At 37.8% G+C, this 20,559-nt stretch overlaps 1 protein-coding gene across 9 annotated transcripts in view; it reads left to right on the forward strand.

Annotated features, from left to right (window-relative positions):
• The window catches only part of CDK19 (cyclin dependent kinase 19), a 180,058-nt gene that overhangs the window by 119,653 nt on the left and 39,846 nt on the right, over positions 1–20,559 (forward strand). For all 9 annotated transcript variants that reach the window (XR_014248201.1, XR_014248202.1, XM_082404788.1 and 6 more), the window contains 2 exons: positions 9,748–9,858; positions 11,330–11,470. Coding sequence is in view for 7 of the 9 variants with exons in the window: in XM_082404788.1 (XP_082260914.1) it covers positions 9,748–9,858; positions 11,330–11,470 (252 nt within the window). In the remaining 2 variants the exon portion in view is untranslated. The remainder of the gene's footprint in view (positions 1–9,747; positions 9,859–11,329; positions 11,471–20,559) is intronic.

A 20,559-nucleotide genomic window follows, 5' to 3' on the forward strand; every position in this document is an offset into this window, starting at 1 on the left:
GTTGCTTTTTTTTTTTTTAATTAATTAATTTATTTATTTATTTATGGCTGTGTTGGGTCTTCGTTTCTGTGCGAGGGCTTTCTCCAGTTGCGGCAAGCGGGGGCCACTCTTCATCGCGGTGCGCGGGCCTCTCACTGTCGCGGCCTCTCCCGTTGCGGAGCACAGGCTCCAGACGCGCAGGCTCAGTAGTTGTGGCTCACGGGCCTAGTTGCTCCGCGGCATGTGGGATCTTCCCAGACCAGGGCTCGAACCCATGTCCCCTGCATTGGCAGGCAGATTCTCAACCACTGCGCCACCAGGGAAGCCCCAATGTACATTTTTTTAATCCTTACAGAAACTGTATGTTTGTCAGTAGATATTTTTATTCCTCCATAACGCTTAGAGGGGGTAAGCAACTTGCTTTATGTCATACAGCTGTGGTCAGGGCTTAAACTCAGGTCTCTGAATTCTAAAATCTGTACTTCTTGCATTATACCTGCTACCTCACTATTACTTCTATCGGGTGGCGATGGGGAACATTGACCTCCTTGAAGCTTCTGACTGGTACCTAAGCAGTGTCACTAGAGTAAAATAAAGCAGAAAATTTAGGGCCACCTTGAACCGGGGCTGGTTTAGTGTGTTATAGACCCCTGTTCAGCGTATGAGTGCCACCTGCTGGAAGGTTATAATGTATCTACGTGCTTGTAAAGTCCTTCCAAAAAGGTTGTCACAGGTGTGAAAGTGTCAGGTTTCAAAATGTAAGTTTTTAAATTTCAGTTTAGGAATGCTGGGGCATTTTGAAGTTAGGTGAATCTCCTATTTGCCATAAACTACGTTTCTTCATTTATCGTCATTTTTTTTTTTCAGAGAGGGGAGGGTTACACATTAAAAAAGAAAAAAAAAAGATACACTCCATGAGTGCTTTCTAAAATAAAGTTTTCTTTTTTTAAAATAATTAATTAATTTATTTATTTTTGGCTGTGTTGGGTCTTCGTTGCCGCGTGCGGGCTTTTCTCTAGTTGCGGCGAGCGGGGGCCACTCTTTGTTGTGGTGCGTGGGCTTCTCATTGAGGTGGCTTCTCTTGTTGCGGAGCACGGGCTCCAGGCGTGCGGGCTTCAGTAGTCGCAGCATGCGGGCTCAGTAGTTGTGGCACACGGGCTTCAGTAGTTGTGGCGCACGGGCTCTAGAGCGCAGGCTCAGTCATTGTGGCACATGGGCTTAGTTGCTCCGCGGCATGTGGGATCTTCCTGGACAAGGGATCCACCCTGTGTCCCCTGCACTGGCAGGACCTGTGTCCCCTTCATTGGCAGGCGGATTCTTAACCACTGCGCCCCCAGGGAAGTCTCTAAAATAAAGTTTTCTAAAAATAAAGATCAATGGTCAAATGAATCATACCGTTACTTATAACAGATCAAATAAGAATAAAAAATTGGATTTACTTTGAGATAAGTGAGTTATTGAAGTATAAGAGGACCCTTTCCAATTAGATACCCTGAAAAAGAAAAATCTGGAAGCCCTGGGGGCATCAGAGACTTGGAGAACAGAAAGTACAGATGAAAGAGAAAGAAAGATGTGTGGATAAAAATACAAATGGATTCTGTAAATGTTAGTCTAGCACAAGGCTCAATGGAGTCAGGATCCTAAATAGTGCTTTAGAGAAAAAAGTTTAGGATTATAGCTTTAGATTGTTTTATGTTTAGGATAGTGAAAAGTAGACGCTTCTTATAGTCACTTAGATGCCTTGGAAGGGAGATAAGATAAAAGTCTTGGCATGCCCACTGCACATTCTTCATTAGGCTTCTTTTGGATCACGTTAGTACTCTGTAAGTGTCTGGCACAGGGGATGTTATCACTTAGTGTGGGATTTTCACAGGAAAATCATGCTGTACTTAACTGCTCTTTATGTGATTAAAGCATATTTGTAGTTGCATGATGTCATGTTGAACAAGTATTTGTGTGACAAGAGATTAAACTCCATTGGTAAAATCTGATTTTGCCAAGAATTCAGAAAAGTACAAGCATGATCATCTCCTTTCTTTTTTTTTTTTTTTTCATCTCCTTTCATTTATCCCTTCTCAGATCAACTGTGTAAGAAGCTTAGCTAGCATGATAGTATTGATTTCTTAGCAGGTAGATTTCTGGAGAGAAAGAGCTATCTTTTCTGTGTGTGTGTGTGTGTGTGCGTGCTCACGTGTATGTGTACATTATAAGAGTAACACTCATTTAGAAAACTTGTAAAGTAGAAAAATAGGAAGAAAGAAAAATCACACATAATCCCACCACCCAGAAATAACTACATTGACGTTTTGGTATATTTCCTGGTTTATAAACATATTTTATATTTTGCAGCCTTGATTTATTTTAATTATTTATTTTTTAACAAGAGAAAAGCATACAAATTTTATTTAATGTTAAGTTTTTTGTGACACAGGGGCTTTCCTAGAAAAGAAATGAAGATGCCAAGAAATGGGTAGGCCTGAGACCTGATGTCATTTTTAACAAAGAGCAATAAATTTCAGAGACATTACAAGACAAAGGAAAGGGTTTTTAGACTTCTAGGGGCTGCAAACTGTGGGAAGGTAAATGTATAGGGGAAACCAATGGAAGATAAGGGCTATCTTAGCATGGTTTGTTTGTGCTGGTCCAATGCAATGCTGACTTTCTGTCTTCTTCGTGGTCATAAAACTTCCTTGGGAGAGGGGATTTATGGCAGTCCTCAATTCTTAGAGTTTCTACTTTTAGTCAGATAAGGGAAGCTGCAGGAAGGCTCCTTTCTGCATCTGTTGAATCTCAAATGCCTTCAGCTCAAAATCATTCGTATGCCAAAGTGTCATATTTTGGAGTGGCATATTCTGATCCCCTTCACCCTCCTCCAAAATAAAAGATGAAATTTAAATCTGATGAAGGCAAATAAATGGGAAATTCTGTACCAGTGTGCCTGGCTAGGGAAAAAAACACATTTTTTCCCTTTCTCTGATTTTTAAAAATTGAAGTATAATTGACCTACAATACTATCTTTGTTCCAGGTGCACAACATAGTAATTCGATATTTCTGTACATTACAAAACGATCACCACACGGCTTTTTATTATAGCATTAGAGCAAAAGTCTTTTCTCATGTATTTAAAAACTCTTGGCATATATATTTGAGACTGTGATATGTCGATATACCATAATTATCAGTTTTCTGACTATTGGCTGGCCATTTGTGTTGTTTACTGTTTTTGTTCATTTGTTTCTTCAGTAAATAGCAGTAGAGAAATTTACTTTTTATTTGTTTGTTTCAGTAAATAGAGACAGAGACTACACTTTCATGTGGCATTTGTCTAGGGCCTCGCATATTTATTTTTGCTAGCCTTGAAAGTAAACAGTGATTTGATTAATCTGTGCTTTAGTTCCTCAGTGTGCCTCCCTTTGTTCTCTGTTCCTATGTATCATTTTCTTCAGGATTTTGTACCATTTATTGCATTCACAGCCCTTTCAAGGAACGCCTTCATAGTACCCCTTGGCTCTTCCGGTTCTGTACCAGGTTAACTATCTCACCCTGAGCTATTAAGAGCTATGTTTCTGCTCTTCACATCAAGCCAGCACTCATACTTTTGCTAGAGTGGGTGCCAGTTGAGAGAAAAATTCCTTTTTAAGCCTAAAGTAAATGGAGCTTGTGGAAAGTTAGAGCCCCTAGAAGAACTATTTTAGACACAGTCTATTCAATTTATTAAAAACAAAATCTCTCAAAACGCCTTTTGAAAGGATAGAAACGTTTTGTAATATTCCAAGCTATTTACTGGTTGATTTCGTAAGAACCAGGTAAGTTCAGTAGATTTAATTCTTTTGACAAATATTTATTGAGTACTTACTGTGTGCTAGGTACCATTTTAAGCAGTGGGGATATAAAACCAGTGGAAACTTTGCCTTCATGGAGTTTATATGTTAATGGAGAGAAACAGACAATAAACAACATAAAGTAAATTATTGTTAGAAAGATAATGTGGTATATATATTATGTATTACCTAACACCCAGGGGGAATTCTGATGCAGTAACCAAACCTATTAATATTTCTTTTGTAATAAAAGTATGAGCATTCACACTCAATGGACTAAATAAAGACTATAGCTGCTTCATGTTAGTGCAAATGAGATACTTCTATAAAATGAGTATTAAAGGGTAGTTTTCAAAATAGGTAAAATTATGACTGTGATCCAGATGTAAAATGAACACATTTTAAAGATTTTATTTAACTTATTAAATGAAGGAACTAAATAGATGTTATAACCCATTCAAAGAAGAATCCATAGGACAGACACATTTATAGATCAGGAATATTAAAATGATGTGCAAATTAAGGCAAAACTAGCACCTCCCACAATGGGAGAGGGAAGTCAACGAACATCTTCTGGACAGGACAGAATTTGCATGTAGATAGACATGACTTATTCTGCATCATTGTCAGTTATCTATAATGTACAGAGTTGTAAAATAGCTTCCATAGAATCAGAATCAGATAAACTGAAATGATGTGCCTTCGACAATGCATGTTTTCCACTGAAGTGTAAATTTTTTTTCCTACCTGAGTTACTAGAAAGCTTTTGGTTTTCTGAGCTCTCTAGAATTATAGATAAGGGATATAGAGCTATAGTATATTTGTTAGTGATAGTACTTTGCAGAAAAATAAAGATGCAGAGGGGTGGTTATCATTTTAAATAGAAGGACTGTAGAAGACTTGAGGAGGTGATATTAAGGATTGAACTAAAGGAGATGAGATTTTTTTGCCTAAGTAACTGGAATGATGGAGTTGCTTCTAACTGAGATTGGGGAAGAGCAGTTGGGGAAGAGGGCAGGGGAGGTGGAGATCACAACCTCAGTATCGGCATTTAGCCATTCAAGGAGAGATGTTGAGGCAGTTATATATACATGCGTAGCTGCACTTCAGGGAATATGTGTGGGCTAGAAATAAACATTTGGGAGTTGATACGTACAGGTGACATTTAAAGCCTCCAAACTGGATGAGATCGCTTAAAAAAGCTCCTTCTACATGCCACACATTGTGCTAGTCCCTGTAGAGATAAATTTAAAATTGTCTTTGTCCTCAAAGAGCCTATGGTCTACTAGGGGAGGTGGATGTAAACAGTTAAAACTGTATAAAAGTATACTAATACAAATACATATCAAGTATACTAAGATAAATACATATCAAGTACAGATGATTCAGGGAAGTCAAATCTGAGTCATTCTAAACTCCATCACCCCCAAAGTCACTCGTTCAGTGGCCCAACCATGAGACGTGCACGGAAGAAAGTCACAGCATGGTACCTTTTATATCAGCTGACTTCTCCACTAACCCACTGTACCCAGCATGTTTCTAGTGATATTGGAGAACCTCGCTGGTGACACTTCTGCATGGCTTACAAGCCTCCTTTTTATTTGCCCTTTGCATTATCTCTTGCTTTACTTCCTCAGTTCTGTCCCTAGTGACAGAGATGATCGATTTTTTTTCTTTGATTGAAGTATAGCTTATGTACAATATTATATGTTACAGGCGTATAATATTAGTCTTTCACAATTTTAAAGGTTATTCTCTATTTATAGTTATTATAAAATATTGGCTGTATTCCCTGTGTTGTACAATATGTCCTTGTAGCTTATGTTATGCATAATAGTTTGTACCTCTTAATCCCCTATCCCTATATTGCCCCTCCCCCATTCCTTCTCTGCACTGGTGACCATTAGTTTGTTCTGTATATCTGTGAGTCTGCTTCTTTTTTTTTTTAATAAATCATTTTTATTTTTGTTGTTGAATATATGTTTTTTTTTTTTAAAGGTTTATTGATTGATTGATTGATTGATTGCTATGTTGGGTCTTCGTTTCTGTGCTAGGGCTTTCTGTAGTTGCGGCGAGCGGGGGCCACTCTTCATCGCGGTGCGCGGGCCTCTCACTATTATAGCCTCTCTTGTTGCGGAGCACAGGCTCCAGACACGCAGGCTCAGTAGTTGTGGCTCACGGGCCTAGTTGCTCCGCGGCATGTGGGATCTTCCCAGACCAGGGCGCGAACCCGTGTCCCCTGCATTAGCAGGCAGATTCTCAACCACTGCGCCACCAGGGAAGCCCCAGTCTGCTTCTTTTTCGTTGTGGTCACTAATTTGTTGTATATTTTAGATTCCACATGTAAGTGATATCATACAGTATTTGTCTTTCTCTGTCTGACCTATTTCACTTAGCATAATACCCTCCAAGTCCATCCATGTTGCTGCAAATGGCAAAATTTCCTTCTTTTTTTATGGCTGCAACTCTGTATTTTTGAAACACCACTCTGGCTATAGAGTGAAAAATGAATTAGGAGAGGGAACGAAACAGACATAGTTTGCTATTTCTTAGCCTCAGCCTGCCTTCCCATTGATATTTAGTGACTTATAAAGACTTGAAGGGTTGGAATTCCCTGGTGGTCCAGTGGTCAGTACTCTGCACTTCCACTGCAGGGGGCACGGGTTTGATTCCTGGTTGGGGAACTAAGATCCCACATGCCGTGTGGTGTGGCCGAAAAAAAAAAAGACCTGTAGGGTAGAAAAGGCATAATAGGTATGCAGAAATGGAAAATGTATGTTGCTATATAATGCAATTTTGGGGGTAAGGGGAAATTTCCTAGTAAATGCATGCAGTTGCAAACTTTACTCTCTTCCCTTCTGTATGTCATATTAAAAGGTAACCTGAATGAATGGCAATTCCTCAAAAAAATCAAACATAGAATTACTGTAGGGTCCAGCAATTCTACTTCTGAGTAGATAAAAGAATTGAAAGCAAGGACTCAAACAGATATTTGTACATCAGTCTTCAAGGCAGCATTATTCATAATAGCCAAAAGGTGGAATCAACCCAAATGTCCATGGGATGATAGGAGGGATGAATGAATAAGCAAATGTGGTGTGTACATATGATGAAATATTACTTAGCCTTAAAAAGGAAGGAAATTCTGATACATGCTACAACATGGATGAATCTTGAAGACATGTTTAGTGAAAAAAGCCAGACGCAAAAGAAAAATATTGAACAGATCCATTTATATGAGGTACCTGGAATAGTCAAATTCATAGAGACAGAAAATAGAATAGCAGATACCAGGGGCTGGGAATGGGAGATGCATACTGGCACAGAGTTTCAGTTTGTGAAAACATTCTGGAGAAAGGATACAGTGGTGGTTCTTGCACAACAATATGAATGTACTTAATGCCACTGAACTGCATACTTAAAAATAGTTAAAATGGTAAATTTTATGTTATATATATTTTACCACAAAAAAAGTGACCTGGAAATACCATGGAGCTGTAAGAAAGAACAGAAGGATTTCTATAAACTAATATTGTACTGGTAATGAGAGATTTACAGGATAAAGTAAAAAATAAGTGCTATCTTTTGTGTAAATACTCATATTTGCTTTTATTTGCATAAACAAACACTGGAAAGATTAACAAGTAACTAATAAAAGTTGTTATTTCTAGGAGGCAAGAGGGCCTGTGGTCACTGGGGGCAGGAGTGGTAATGGGACATCTCAGTATATCTCCTTTTATGTACTTTTGATTTTTGAACTATGTAGATGTATAACCTATTCAAAATAATGTTCAAACATAGGACTTAAGGTAGATTCATTGTAGAGGGATCAGTAATTTGTAGTCACAAAAACCCTAGTTTTTTAGAGGTATTGGTTAAATATTGCTACATGTGACGTGCCCTCTCCCAGACAAGTGGGGTCCAGGGTTCAGGGGTCTGTGCCAGTGTTTGGTGTTTCAAGAGCCTGGTTTAGGTGCACAAGTGAGTTTCACCTTTCCTTCCCCTGCAAGCAGGAAAGAGAACATATATTCTGGGTAGACACTTAATAAAATCAAACTCTCTAAGTTCATCAATAGCAAGGTTGACCATGGCAAGTGGGGTCATCATTAAACACATTATTTGACTGAGTCTAGGAGCCTAAAGCGTTCAATAAGCAGGAAACTGTCTGAATATAGCTCTGCATTCCACCAAAATGCCGCTTTCTCTGATTCCATCATTAATTAGGAACATATGATGTGTAACATTTGCATCTGAAGCCAGAAGCAGGACTGCTTAAGATTTCTTAGGCCATGGGAGCAGAGACGGTAGCTGATAGCTGAGCACCCACCTAATTCTGCACCCCCCAACCCTACCCCTCAGCAAGGGAGTAGGACTGTTGTATCTTCCCTGGTCATTTTTCTTCCAGCTCCTCCTTTCCCACCTACATCCAACAGGAAATACAGGTAGAATCCTGAGGCAGGCTGTGAGAAGTAAAGGCCTGCTAGGGTCAGCTCAGCCCATCCTACCTTAATTTCTTAGCTGTGTTCCAGGGCATAGGGTTTGGAGGGAGAACCCAGGGAGTCCCATCTGGGAATCATGCCCAAGTTATAGCTGGTAGATCACTTTCCAGCAAGGTTGTCAAGGTGTATGTGAAGAGAAAGAGCTGAGTGACAGAGGCAAAATGAGAGAATTGAGAAATCTGTCATTGAGAGTAGTGAAGAAATACACAACTGGGAAGTGGCCTATAAAAGTTCCAGAGGTGGAGTTCAGATGACTTTGACATGATTCGAGTACAAGCATTCAAGGTATGCGCTACTCATTTAAAGTTATTAGGATAGCTAAGTGATTTATTTCTCTCTGCCTCATTGATCTATTTGTATGTCTGTCTTCCCTACCACATCGTAGGAATCGAAGACAAGGACTTTAGCTGGATTGGAAAAAACATGGACTTTGGAATCAGGCAGATCTATTTAAATCCAAACCTCTTCTCTTTCTAATGTTGAACTTTGCTCAAGTTATTTTTATTACACTGAACCTCAGCTTCTGTGTGCATCATAGTGTTGTTAGGAGGATTAAGTGTGAGAAAAACAATTTATATACTTTCCCTTTTTGTATCTTCCACAGAGCTTTACATTTTAAAGGCATTTGAAATGTTTATCAAACTGAGTATGTTTCTACCTATTAAGTCTGAACCCTGGTTAAGGACAGCGTGAGGCAGGCATATTTATAAGGCTTTCACCTTGAGCAGCTAACGTTATCATTGCTAAGTATTTTATCAAGCAACTGCCTGTTATGTGCCAAGTACTAAGTTTTCACGTGCTGATCTGGTCTGTCTTTCCTTCTTAGTATCAGAGTCCAGCCTGAAGCTTTCTGCTTTGTGTAGGCCTATTCTTTTCCCTATTTACAGGACCTCTTCTCCACACCAACTTTTATCAGTGGGTTTGAGAGTCATTCCCTTATGCTCATTACTCTTCTAAAAAACCTCAATCTCATGCTCTAGGCATGGATAAGTTAGGGATTGTTAAATATCTTTCCTTCTTTTGTCAAATATTTATTGAGCACATACTGTGCTGGAGTGGATACAAACAGTATTTCTGCTTCCCAAGAAGTTTTCCTCTAGTTTAAAAAAAAAAATATGCGCATGTCAAAATATATTTAATTATTTAGCAATATGATATTACTTTTGCTTTTACTATTTTACGTTTTACCATGTAAAAGGATCCCATTTTTAAAACACACACATACACATAGAAAAAGGATTGGAAAGAAATGCATCAAGATGTTAACAAAGCTTATCTCTGAGTAGCGGTATTTGGGTGTGCACGTGTGTGTGTGTGTGTGTGTTTAATGTTGCTTATCTGGATTGTCTAAATTTTCAAAAATTTCATTTTGAAGTTATGGGAAGTGCATCATCCCCCCCTCCCCTTGCTAACAGGATAGTGACCCCTCTCTTCCTCTTGCATTCAGCTTTTGCGAGAATTGAAGCACCCTAATGTGATCGCCCTGCAGAAGGTGTTCCTTTCTCACAGTGACAGGAAGGTGTGGCTGCTGTTTGATTATGCCGAGCATGATTTATGGGTAAGTCTAAACTCACTTTATTTTTAGGGTAATTTTATATAGGTATGAAGAAACAAATGTATGTGCTGCATACTGCTAATGCACAGAAAGGAAAACTTGCTCTGTTGACCATAGTTCAAAATAAATATACTAAATGTAAATTTTGATTTAAAAGAATTAGAGCAATAAACATTAACATCCTATTTTACTGAGAAGATAGTATTTGTAACATTCAGAAATTTCACTTCAAAAAATCTTACTGAGTGGGAAATTGTAATTTTATGCAAGTAATTAATGGCAGTTTACTAATATGTGTAGTGAAAATTGCTTTCTTTTGTGGTCCACACAGTAGTTCAAATTTAACCAGTTATGTACTTGTGAATAGTTCCTCTGTCTAAATTAAGGTCAATCTCTTGCAGCATTTTGCCATTTAAAATGGACTCCACCAAATAGAAGAATACCTACGGTTTTGCAAATATTAGGGTTGTTTTTATCAATATATAAAAGAAGCCAAAATTTTTAATTCCAAGTGTTTAAAGTTAGGAATCAAGGCATTTAAACATTTTATCCCAGGAATTGCCAAAAGTAAAAAAATTCCAATTTGGCAGTAAGTTCAAATTTTGGATAATTAAATTTTGATTCAATATAGTGTGGTTTGTCATCTATAAAAATTGTAAATCTTTTTAGGAATAACTTTAGCAAACTCATAGGTCTTGAAGGAAATTTCAGTTTATGCTCTTATAGCAGATATTGACAAGAATCTCCTCTGCCGCGGATATTTAGTACCCATTTTGGCATGTTTTGGACAAGGGTGGAGTGGAGATGGAGGTGGATGTGAGAGGTGGGCGCAGGTAGAATTTCTTCCCCTTCATTACAAAGTTTTTATAACCCACAATGTAACATGTGTACATAAAAATTTGAATATGATGATCTGGTTGTATTTATTTCAATGGGATTGAATTCTCCTTTTTTTTCTCCCTGCTCCTTTCTAGTAGTGATTTGCTATTTAATATTGACTACTAAGAATATATCCTAATTTCATTATGTGCCAAAGAAGGTGAACTTTCCAATAATTCTAATAATACATATAGCCAGTGATGTTACACAAATGCACTAACTTTTTATAGAATAGGAAAGATTTACAGGGTTTTTTTTTCTTTTGTTTACTCTTTCTGTCAGTAGAGAATACAACCAATACTATTTGTTAGGCAGGTTTTTAAATACCAACCCTTTTTACTTCTTGGTTTTATTTAATGAAAATCTTAATGGTTTCAGTAAATCTAGTCATTATAACCACATTAATACTGTCATATTTACCCTCAATATAGATTCTGTTTTGGTTTGATCTTATTATTCAAATTATTTTTCTTTGTGTCATTATTGGCCTTTAATAAGTAATCTTAAAATGTAGAGAATTTATTGCAGCCTTGATTGTGTTTTATTGACACAGGCAAAGACTATGTTATTATAATATATATATTTTAATTTTTAGCATATTATTAAGTTTCATCGTGCATCAAAAGCAAATAAAAAGCCCATGCAGTTGCCAAGATCTATGGTTAAATCATTACTTTACCAGATTCTTGACGGTATCCATTACCTCCATGCAAATTGGGTGCTTCACAGAGATCTGGTAAGTATGTTTCTTTTAAATCGCTCAATATGTGTCTTTCTCTTTTCAAAAATATCTTTTCTTCTTGGTACAGTTATGATGAACATGAATTATAGAAAAATTTGAAAATACACATAAGCAAAAAAGAAGGAAATAAAAATCGCCATAAGCCTATGATCAAAAGATTACCATTATTAACTTTTGGTGTATGTTCTTCCCATACATTTACGCACAACTATAAAATGTCATTGTGATTTTCAACAAATGATTGGCATAATCTTTTTTTTTTTTTAATTTTTACTGGAGTATAGTTGATTTACGATGAGCATAATCTCAATGGGATGGCCATATGTGAAACAAGTACCTTTTGATCCATTTTGTTTTTCGTAATTTTGCTCACCATTAATAAAACTTTAATAATTAAAGACTGAGTTCACATTGTTTTCAAAGCTAAACTGAAATAATGACACTGCATCCAGTAAATAGAATGTTATTAGTATTAACAATAGGTAAATAAGTAAATCTAACAGAGGATATATATCAATACTTATTAGGCATATTATCCATAATTCAAATGTTTGATGTTTGATTTTACTTTTTTACTCAGTACACATATAACATTTATTAATGTCAAATTATTTTATTCATCTTTTCACTGTTATCATTTTAGTTTATGTTGATGAGATTTTTTGTTCTTAAGAAATATGGGTACTTAATATCTGTAATACCACTGAGTTTATAGTTGCAAGTTTTATTTTGCTTAGGCTTTTGCAGATTCTAGGGATATAGTAGGGATAGATCTAGGTCGACTCAATTTTTTTAATTGAGGAGAAGTATTTATTATAGAAAGGAATGAATACATAAGGGGATCTAGATAGTACCCCTTGCTACCTTGTCAGTCAGGCCTAGTCTTCTGGCTTGAGCATCTCTTGATGTGGCATTGAAGTTACATTGGGGCCAAATGACAGGGACCACAAAGATGCATTTACCATTTCAACAGAAGCATTTCACCTCATAATTTTAAACTAAGGTTCTCAAAGCCTTCCACTTATCCATGTTACTATTACCCATGAATCAGCATGTTTTAAAATGATTCTTGGGTACATGAAGTTGTTCTAGGTCAAACCTTCCTTCATAAATGGTTTTAGATTTTAATTTGCTGTATATAACATAGCCTTTGTGAGTTATATTTTTGAGGTCGTATTCATGTTTGAATCATTGATCAGAATCCTTTACTGAAGATTAACTGATCTCAACTCTTCTCTTTTTGTCACAAAATTGTATATTTTGTTCTAAATAGCATAGATTAACACATTTTATTTGTGATGTCACTGCCTGAATATCCAGTGGTACTAAAACCTAATATAACCAGGACTCAGTTTTCTCCCATCCAAACTTGCTGCTGCTTTAGTGTCCTCTGTTTTGGTTATGGCAGCACCCGCCTCCTAGCCTAGAAACTTCTTTTACCACTTGCAGACCCTTGTACTCCACATCCAGAACTTGCCTAGTCCTGTCAGTTTCACCTCTAAAATATCTCTTCCATTCATCTGTTTCCATTCCTAGTGCCTCATTCCTAGTTCAGGCCTTTATTATCTTTTTCTTGTAGTATGGTGCTAGCCTCTTAACTTGTCTCCTTATCAACAATCTCTTTCCTTTTCAGTCCACTTTAGATCTTCTGAATAATTACTTAGCCCCTGCTTAAGAACTTTGAAACAGTTCCTCATTGCTTACAGACTAAAGCTATAGTTCCTTTTTTTGGCTTTTGAGGTCTTCTAAGGTATAGCTCCAACTGCCTTTAAAAATTTTCTTCTATATCCCTGTAATCTTTTACTTACACTGTACTGTTTAACTATTGATTGTTCCCTGGATCCTCCTGAGAGTTCCTGCCTCAGTGGCCTTTATTTCTCCTGTTAAAACTCCTTACCCCATCTCTACATATTCAAATATTACCTGTCTTTCAGGACCTGCACAAATGTTAAAACTTATCCTCATATCCGTCATTACCTAGAAATAATCTCTCCTCCTTGTTGGTTGCTGTTGTACTTCATCTTTACTTCTCTTCTGGCATTTGCCTATTAGTACTATAGTAATTTATATAGATGTCTAGAAGATGTTCTAGACCATAAACTTATTGAGAGAGTGGGGTCTATGACTCATTTTGGTACACTACTGCTCCGGTACACAATAGGTACTGAGTAAATATTTCCTTAGTGAATGAATATCAGTAAGAATATTAATTACTACGGAATGTTTTTGGATCAGGTAACATATGTATTCAGCACACTTCCCAAATAAATTTTTATTATTTCCTTGTATATGCAAAGCATGAAAGGATGAGGACAGTACAAACATGACTGTATCAAGACCTTCTCAGGAGTTTAGTCTGAGAGAAGAAATAATGACATGTACACAAACAATTTTACTATACGATAGACGAGAGAGAATGTGAACATGGCAATGTGAGAAGTACAGACTAAATGCTATTCAGGGTTAGAAGAGGTTCTGAGTGGGGGAATAAAGACAAGCTTCAGAGAGGTGCCATTTGAGCTGGACTTTGAAGGATGAGTAGAATTTAAATAGAGATTTGAGAGATGAGGGTAACCTAATGGAGTGTTGGATGTAACATTTCTGAGGTGAGAAAGCACTTGAATTATCCCAGAAAGAGTGTGTAGTTCTGTCTGGCTCAAAAATGGATAAGCTGAATTAGGCTAGTATGAAGTAAGACTAGGAAGATATGGGTTGGAGCCTGATCGAGGAAGGCCCTAAATATCAGGCTAGGGAGTTTGTTTTTAAGTGCTAAAAGTTTGTGAGCAACAGAATGAAGGTTTTTTTTTTTCCCAAATGAAATTATTTTTCCCCATTAAAGAAGCCACCATTGGGCTTCCCTGGTGGCACAGTGGTTGAGAATCTGCCGGCTAATGCAGGGGACACGGGTTCGAGCCCTGGTCTGGGAAGATCCCACATGCCGCGGAGCAACTAGGCCCGTGAGCCACAACTACTGAGCCTGCGTGTCTGGAGCCTGTGCTCCGCAACAAGAGAGGCTGCGATAGTGAGAGGCCCGCGTACCGCAATGAAAAGTGGCCCCCGCTTGCCGCAACTAGAGAAAGCCCTCGCACAGAAACAAAGACCCAACACAGCCAAAAATAAATAAATAATAAAAATAAGTAAATTAAAAAAAAAAAAAGAAGAAGCCACCATTGATTATTATTACTTCATCCATAGCATGGACACAATATGTATGTTTTTAATTGAAGTATAGTTGATTTACAACATTGTGTTAATTTCTGCTGTACAGCAAAGTGATTCAGTTATATTTATATTTACTTATACACACACACACACACACACACACACATTCTTTTTAAAAATATTCTTTTCCGTTATGGTTTCTCATAGGATATTGAATATAGTTCCCTGTGTTATACAGTAGGACCTTGTTGTTTATCCATTCTATATATAATAGCTTACATCTGCTAACCTCAACCTCCCACTCCGTCCCTCCCCCAACCCCTTCCCCCTTGGCAACCACCAGTCTGTGCCCTATGTCTGTGATTCTGTTTCTGTTTCATAGATAGGTTCATTTGTGTCATACTTTAGATTCCACATATAAGTGATATCATGTGGTATTTGTCTTTCTCTTTCTGACTTGCTTCACTTGGTATGATAATCTCTAGTTGCATCTATGTTGCTGCAAATGGCATTATTTCATTCTTTTTTATGGCTGAGTAGTATTCTATTGTATATATGTACCACATCTTTATCCATTCATCTGTTGATGGACATTTAGGTTGTTTCCACGTCTTGGCTGTTGTGAATAGTGCTGCTATGAATGTAAGGGTGAATGTATCTTTTTGAATTATGGTTTTGTCTGGATATGTTCCCAGGAGTGGGATTGCTGGATCATACGGTAAAAAATTAATAAAATTAATTTTTTAAGGAACCTCCATACTGTTTTCCATAGTAGCTGCACCAACTTACATTCCCACCAACAGTATAAGAGGGTTCCCTTTCCTCCACACCCTCTCCAGCATTTGTTAGTTGTAGACTTTTTAATGATGGCCATTCTGACTGGTGTGAGGTGGTACCTCACTGTAGTTTTGATTTGCATTTCTCTAATAATTAGTGATGTGGAGCCTCTTTTTTTTTAAATTAATTAATTAATTAATTAATTAATTTTTGTCTGTGTTGGGTCTTCGTTGCTGCATGTGGGCTTTCTCTAGTTGTGGCGACCGGGGGTTACTTTTCGTTGCAGTGCGTGGGCTTCTCATTGTGGTGGCTTCTCTTGTTGTGGAGCATGGGCTCTAGGAGCGCAGGCTTCAATAGTTGTGGCATGCGGGCTTCAGTAGTTGTGGCGTGCGGGCTCTAGAGTGCAGGCTCAGTAGTTGTGGCGCACGGGTTTAGTTGCTCCGCAGCACGTGGGATCTTCCCGGACCAGGGCTTGAACCCGTGTCCCCTGCATTGGTAGATTCTTAACCACTGTGCCACCAGGGAAGGTGGAGCCTCTTTTCATGTGCCTATTGGCCATCTGTATTAGCATGGATACAATATTGAAGATGTGTTCTGAAGGTGGTTCTGACCTAGTATAATACTTGTTTGTATTTTACCTATACATTCCCCTAGTGCCTCTACTGCTTAAGTAAGTAACTCTAATAGGATTTGAAACTTTAAACCAGTAGGAATATAGTCTGTGATAGCCTACTCAATTCTTTCGCTGATCATGAGGCCTGCTATCTGGACCATGTTGTCATATAGTCATGGTTTTACCAAAGTATTTTCAGGAGTAGAAGATTTAAACTGTATATTTACTTTATAGATACATTCTGTGGTAGATACAGAAAGATAGAGTATATCAAGTATGAATATGGTTAAAAGGGATATGTTGGAGACATTTGAAAAATTATTATTTTGTATGTGAGCTGAAGAGTAGAGTTGCAGTTTTAGTCAATGAGTAGGGTTTGTAAATGCTTCATTTCTTATTACGATAGGGAATCTGGCTTTACACTATTTGTTAGTCACAACTGTTTCAGAGTGCATACCATCTCTAAATTTTCATTTGGTGTGAGAAACCTAGAAAACCCATACAATTAAAGGTGTTAGAGTAAATATAAATTTGCAGTAATAGTATAACCTAACAAATTTAAAAAGTAAATAAAAATCAGTGTTTTGGATTTCACACAAAGAAGCATTACATCATCATGAGGCTGGTGTTTTTCATTGTGATTGATTTCATATCTAGAACAGTATTTTAATTATGTCATTTGGATCCTAGAATTTAATACAGAAATAGAGAATTTAAATAAAGTTACCAAAAAGATGACTTATATTGAGGAATTACTTTAAAAGGAAAGGAGAAAAGGAGCTAAATATATTCATCTTAGCAGAGAGACAGTAGAGACATAAGTTTATAAATATTTGGAGCTTGTAAACACCAAGGGAGGAAAGATGTATTTTAATTTTACAGCAGGATATAGCTAAGAGTAAGAAGATGAAATACAAGATGACTCATTTTTATGAGATTACTATTCTGGTAGGTTGGAAGAATGCCAAGATATAGTTTATCTCTTTTTCAAAATTATGAGCTTCTTGGGCTTCTCTGGTGGTGCAGTGGTTAAGAATCCGCCTGCCAATGCTGGGGACACAGGTTAGAGCCCTGGTCCGGGAAGAGCCCACATGCCGCACAGCAACTAAGCCCATGTGCGCCACAACTACTGAGCCTGCGCTCCAGAGCCCGCAAGCCACAACTACTGAGCCCACGTTCCACAACTACTGAAGCCCGCACGCCTAGAGCCCGTGCTCTGCAACAAGAGAATCCACCACAATGAGAAGCCCGCCCACTGCAACAAAGAGTAGCCCCCGCTCGCCTCAACTAGAGAAAGCCCGTGCACAGCAACAAAGACCCAACGCAGCCAAAAATAAACAATTAATTAATTAAAAAAATAAAGATACTACATGTGGGGGCAATTTTTTATTAATGGACACGTAAAATATACATAGCCAACATGTCATAAACAACCTACAGCGCTGTTGAAAATCCAGTAAAAATTCTGCCTGAACAAACGGTGTGTCATAGGAAGAAAAAAAAATATCACCAAACCAAAACTATGTAGTTTTGCCAGTTAATATGCCAAAATCACCCAGAGTCATTTATTATACATTTCTCTGTAGCTAGAATGTCTGTCGCTTCATTTTCTTTAATCAGCAAGTCCCAAGTATCTTTAAACAACATTTATCATCTCACAGATTCTATGGGTCAGGAATCTAGGTGTGGCTTACCTGGATTCTCTGTTTCAGCGTCTCTAAAAGGTTGCAGTCAACTCAAGTCTTGATTGGGAAGAGTCCACTTCTAGTTCACTCACGTGGTTATTTGCAGGATTCATTTCCTCACAGGCTGATGGGTGGAGGTCTCCTTGGTTCCTTGTTACGTTGACCTCTCCATAGAGCATCTCAAAACATGGCAGTTTTCTTTACCAGAGTGGCAAACATGAAGTTAATCATGGAAGTGACGCCTTATTACTTTTGCTGTATTCTGTTCATTAGAAGTCACTAGGTATAGCCTACACTCAAGAGGAGTAGTTACGTAAGAGTGTGTACACTGGGGGTGGGGATGATTGGAAACCGTGTCTGAAGCTGCCTACCATAGAGTCTGAGAGGCTTTTAAATGATGTTTGGATCCTGTTATTGTCCTTTTTATTTAGTTATAATATAGTAAAGAAAATGCAGGAAGTCCCCTCCTTTCATATATAATTTTTTCCATGTATAAAAGTTGCTTGTGTAGTAAGAGTTTTGGGATAGTTCTAGAGAGTGAAAAAACATTATAATGTACCAATTATTCCTTCCCTTTTACATTCTTCAGTGATTTATTCCCAGAATTTGGTATATGTTCCTTACTTTTCCCCTCCTCTTCTCTTCCCTCCCTCCTTTCCCACCCTGCATTGAACCACAAGTTTAATCCACTTAAATCTGGAGGGTGTGTTCAATTGAGATCCAGGATTTTTCACTTTGAACATACCTAGAGATTCTTTCTTTGTTATGCAGTCTGAGGTATATGCTTATCACTAATATTATTACTTTTTTATTTCTATTTTTCTTTTTCACACATTTGTGTAAAGCAAAAGTAAAAATGCAAAGGAAAATTTAAATAGCAAAACCTTTGTTTTCCAAGGTTGGTAATGCTGCTGAGTTGTAACAGCTAGCTGACAAGCAGTGAAAGGACAGCATGAAATATAGTCCTTTAGCCAAAAAGAGCATTTGAAGACTTTTTAGGAACAGCACTGTATGAAAATCCAATATATGAAATCAAAGATGGCCCTCTGGTTTCTACTCAGCTGGAAAAAAAGTGCTGTGCTGTTCTTCTTTGTGAAAGTTTGATTAAAATAAATGCTTGGTTGTTGGAGAATTGTCTAGAAATCTCTCTTTGCCTCACAGCTTCTCTTCATAACTTGTGTGACAAGGAGATGCATCAAGTCTTTAATTTTGTCTATGCTAAACAGGGCCTGATAAGGCAAATGTTTATACTTCAAAGAAACCCTTAAAATCTTACTGTAGCCATCATGGCAGCATTTTGCAAGCATTTTAATAATGTTTTAGAGTTTTAGCCTTGCTTAGTTCTTATGATATGGGAGCTTTGAGATCCTAGATTAAAAAAAAAAATTATTTCTGGACTTCTCTGGTGGTGCAGTGGTTAAGAATCTGCCTGCCAATGCAGGGGACACGGGTTCGAGCCCTGGTCCGGGAAGATCCCACATGCCACGGAGCAACTAAGCCCGTGCGCCACAACTACTGAGCCTGCACTCTAGAGCCTGCGAGCTACAACTACTGAGCCCACGGGCCACAGCTACTGAAGCCCACGCACCTAGAGCCTGTGCTCTGCAACAAGAGAAGCCACTGCAATGAGAAGCCCACGTACCACAATGAAGAGTAGCCCCCGCTCACCGCAACTAGAGAAAGCCCACGTGCAGCAACAAAAACCCAACACAGCCAAAAATAATAAATAAAAAAAAAATTATTTCCAAGATAGTTAATCTTGCTACTTAAGCCTCAGTTTACTCATTTGTAAAATGGCAATAATGATAGGTGCTTTATATTGTTGTTGATTCCATTGTCTTAGCTCCAGAGTTCCTGAATTCCTCCTGATTTCCTTTCTGTAGAAGCTTCTGTCCATTCTTCTGAATATCATCAGCAGTGTAGCGATGCCCTTTCTTTTAACCACTTGCTTCCCCAGAATTCCTTTAGCCTGATACTCCTCCTAGCCACTTCTGCTTTAAAGAGTAGAGTCCTACTATAAATATGTGAAACATGCTTCTTGGTGTTTTAAAAAAAAAAGTAGGCCATGTTTCATCTGGTTTATATTTAAATGTTGCTAAATATTTTATATTTTAAAAAGTTTTTAAAAACTGGCTTAAATGAGATCAAAGTTAGCGTTTCACTTAACTTTTCATTCTAACAATTCCATGCTAATCAAATGACTATAATTTTCATTTGATTTATTAACATTTTACTTGACGAATTGTGACAGAAAGCAGCATTTATTTTAATATGATTTAGTCACCCTAATTTCTTTCAGAATGCAGAGCTAACAATGAAAAAAGTTAAGTATGGCCTGGTTATCTTCTAACCTTCAATTTTAGGTGATTTTGGACAATTACAGATCTTGTCATGCTGAAGAATCACACAAGGGCTTTTGCTGGTGACCTTTGGTTCCTAACTAGTTCCTTAGAGCTGGTCCTCCACAGTCTGTGGCTCAGCTGCTTATGATGGCAGCATGAAGGCCTTTGATGGTAGTCATGTCATCTGTGTACAGATGCTTCTACTGCTTCTATACAAGGCCTTGTAAAGATAGGTATGGTAATGTTTCTTACAATGCTCTGGATACTGTGACACACATCTTACAAACGTAAGAAGGTATTATTGAAGTGTTTTCTGGATACGGGGCTGTGATTCTTTCTGGCATGTCAGTTTTTCCATCATCCATACCCATGGCCCAGTAACCGGAGCTTGCAGCAGAGTCCTGCACATCTGTCGGTTTGAGTTAGAGCATAGTGCTCTGCCATCTGTTTGACAGGCAGGTGATACACACTAAGAATCACACTTCTAAGAGGGCCAGCTTCAAA

This window comes from Balaenoptera borealis (assembly GCF_965194805.1).
Source record: "Balaenoptera borealis genome assembly, chromosome: 9".
Taxonomy (NCBI): Eukaryota; Metazoa; Chordata; class Mammalia; order Artiodactyla; family Balaenopteridae; genus Balaenoptera; species Balaenoptera borealis.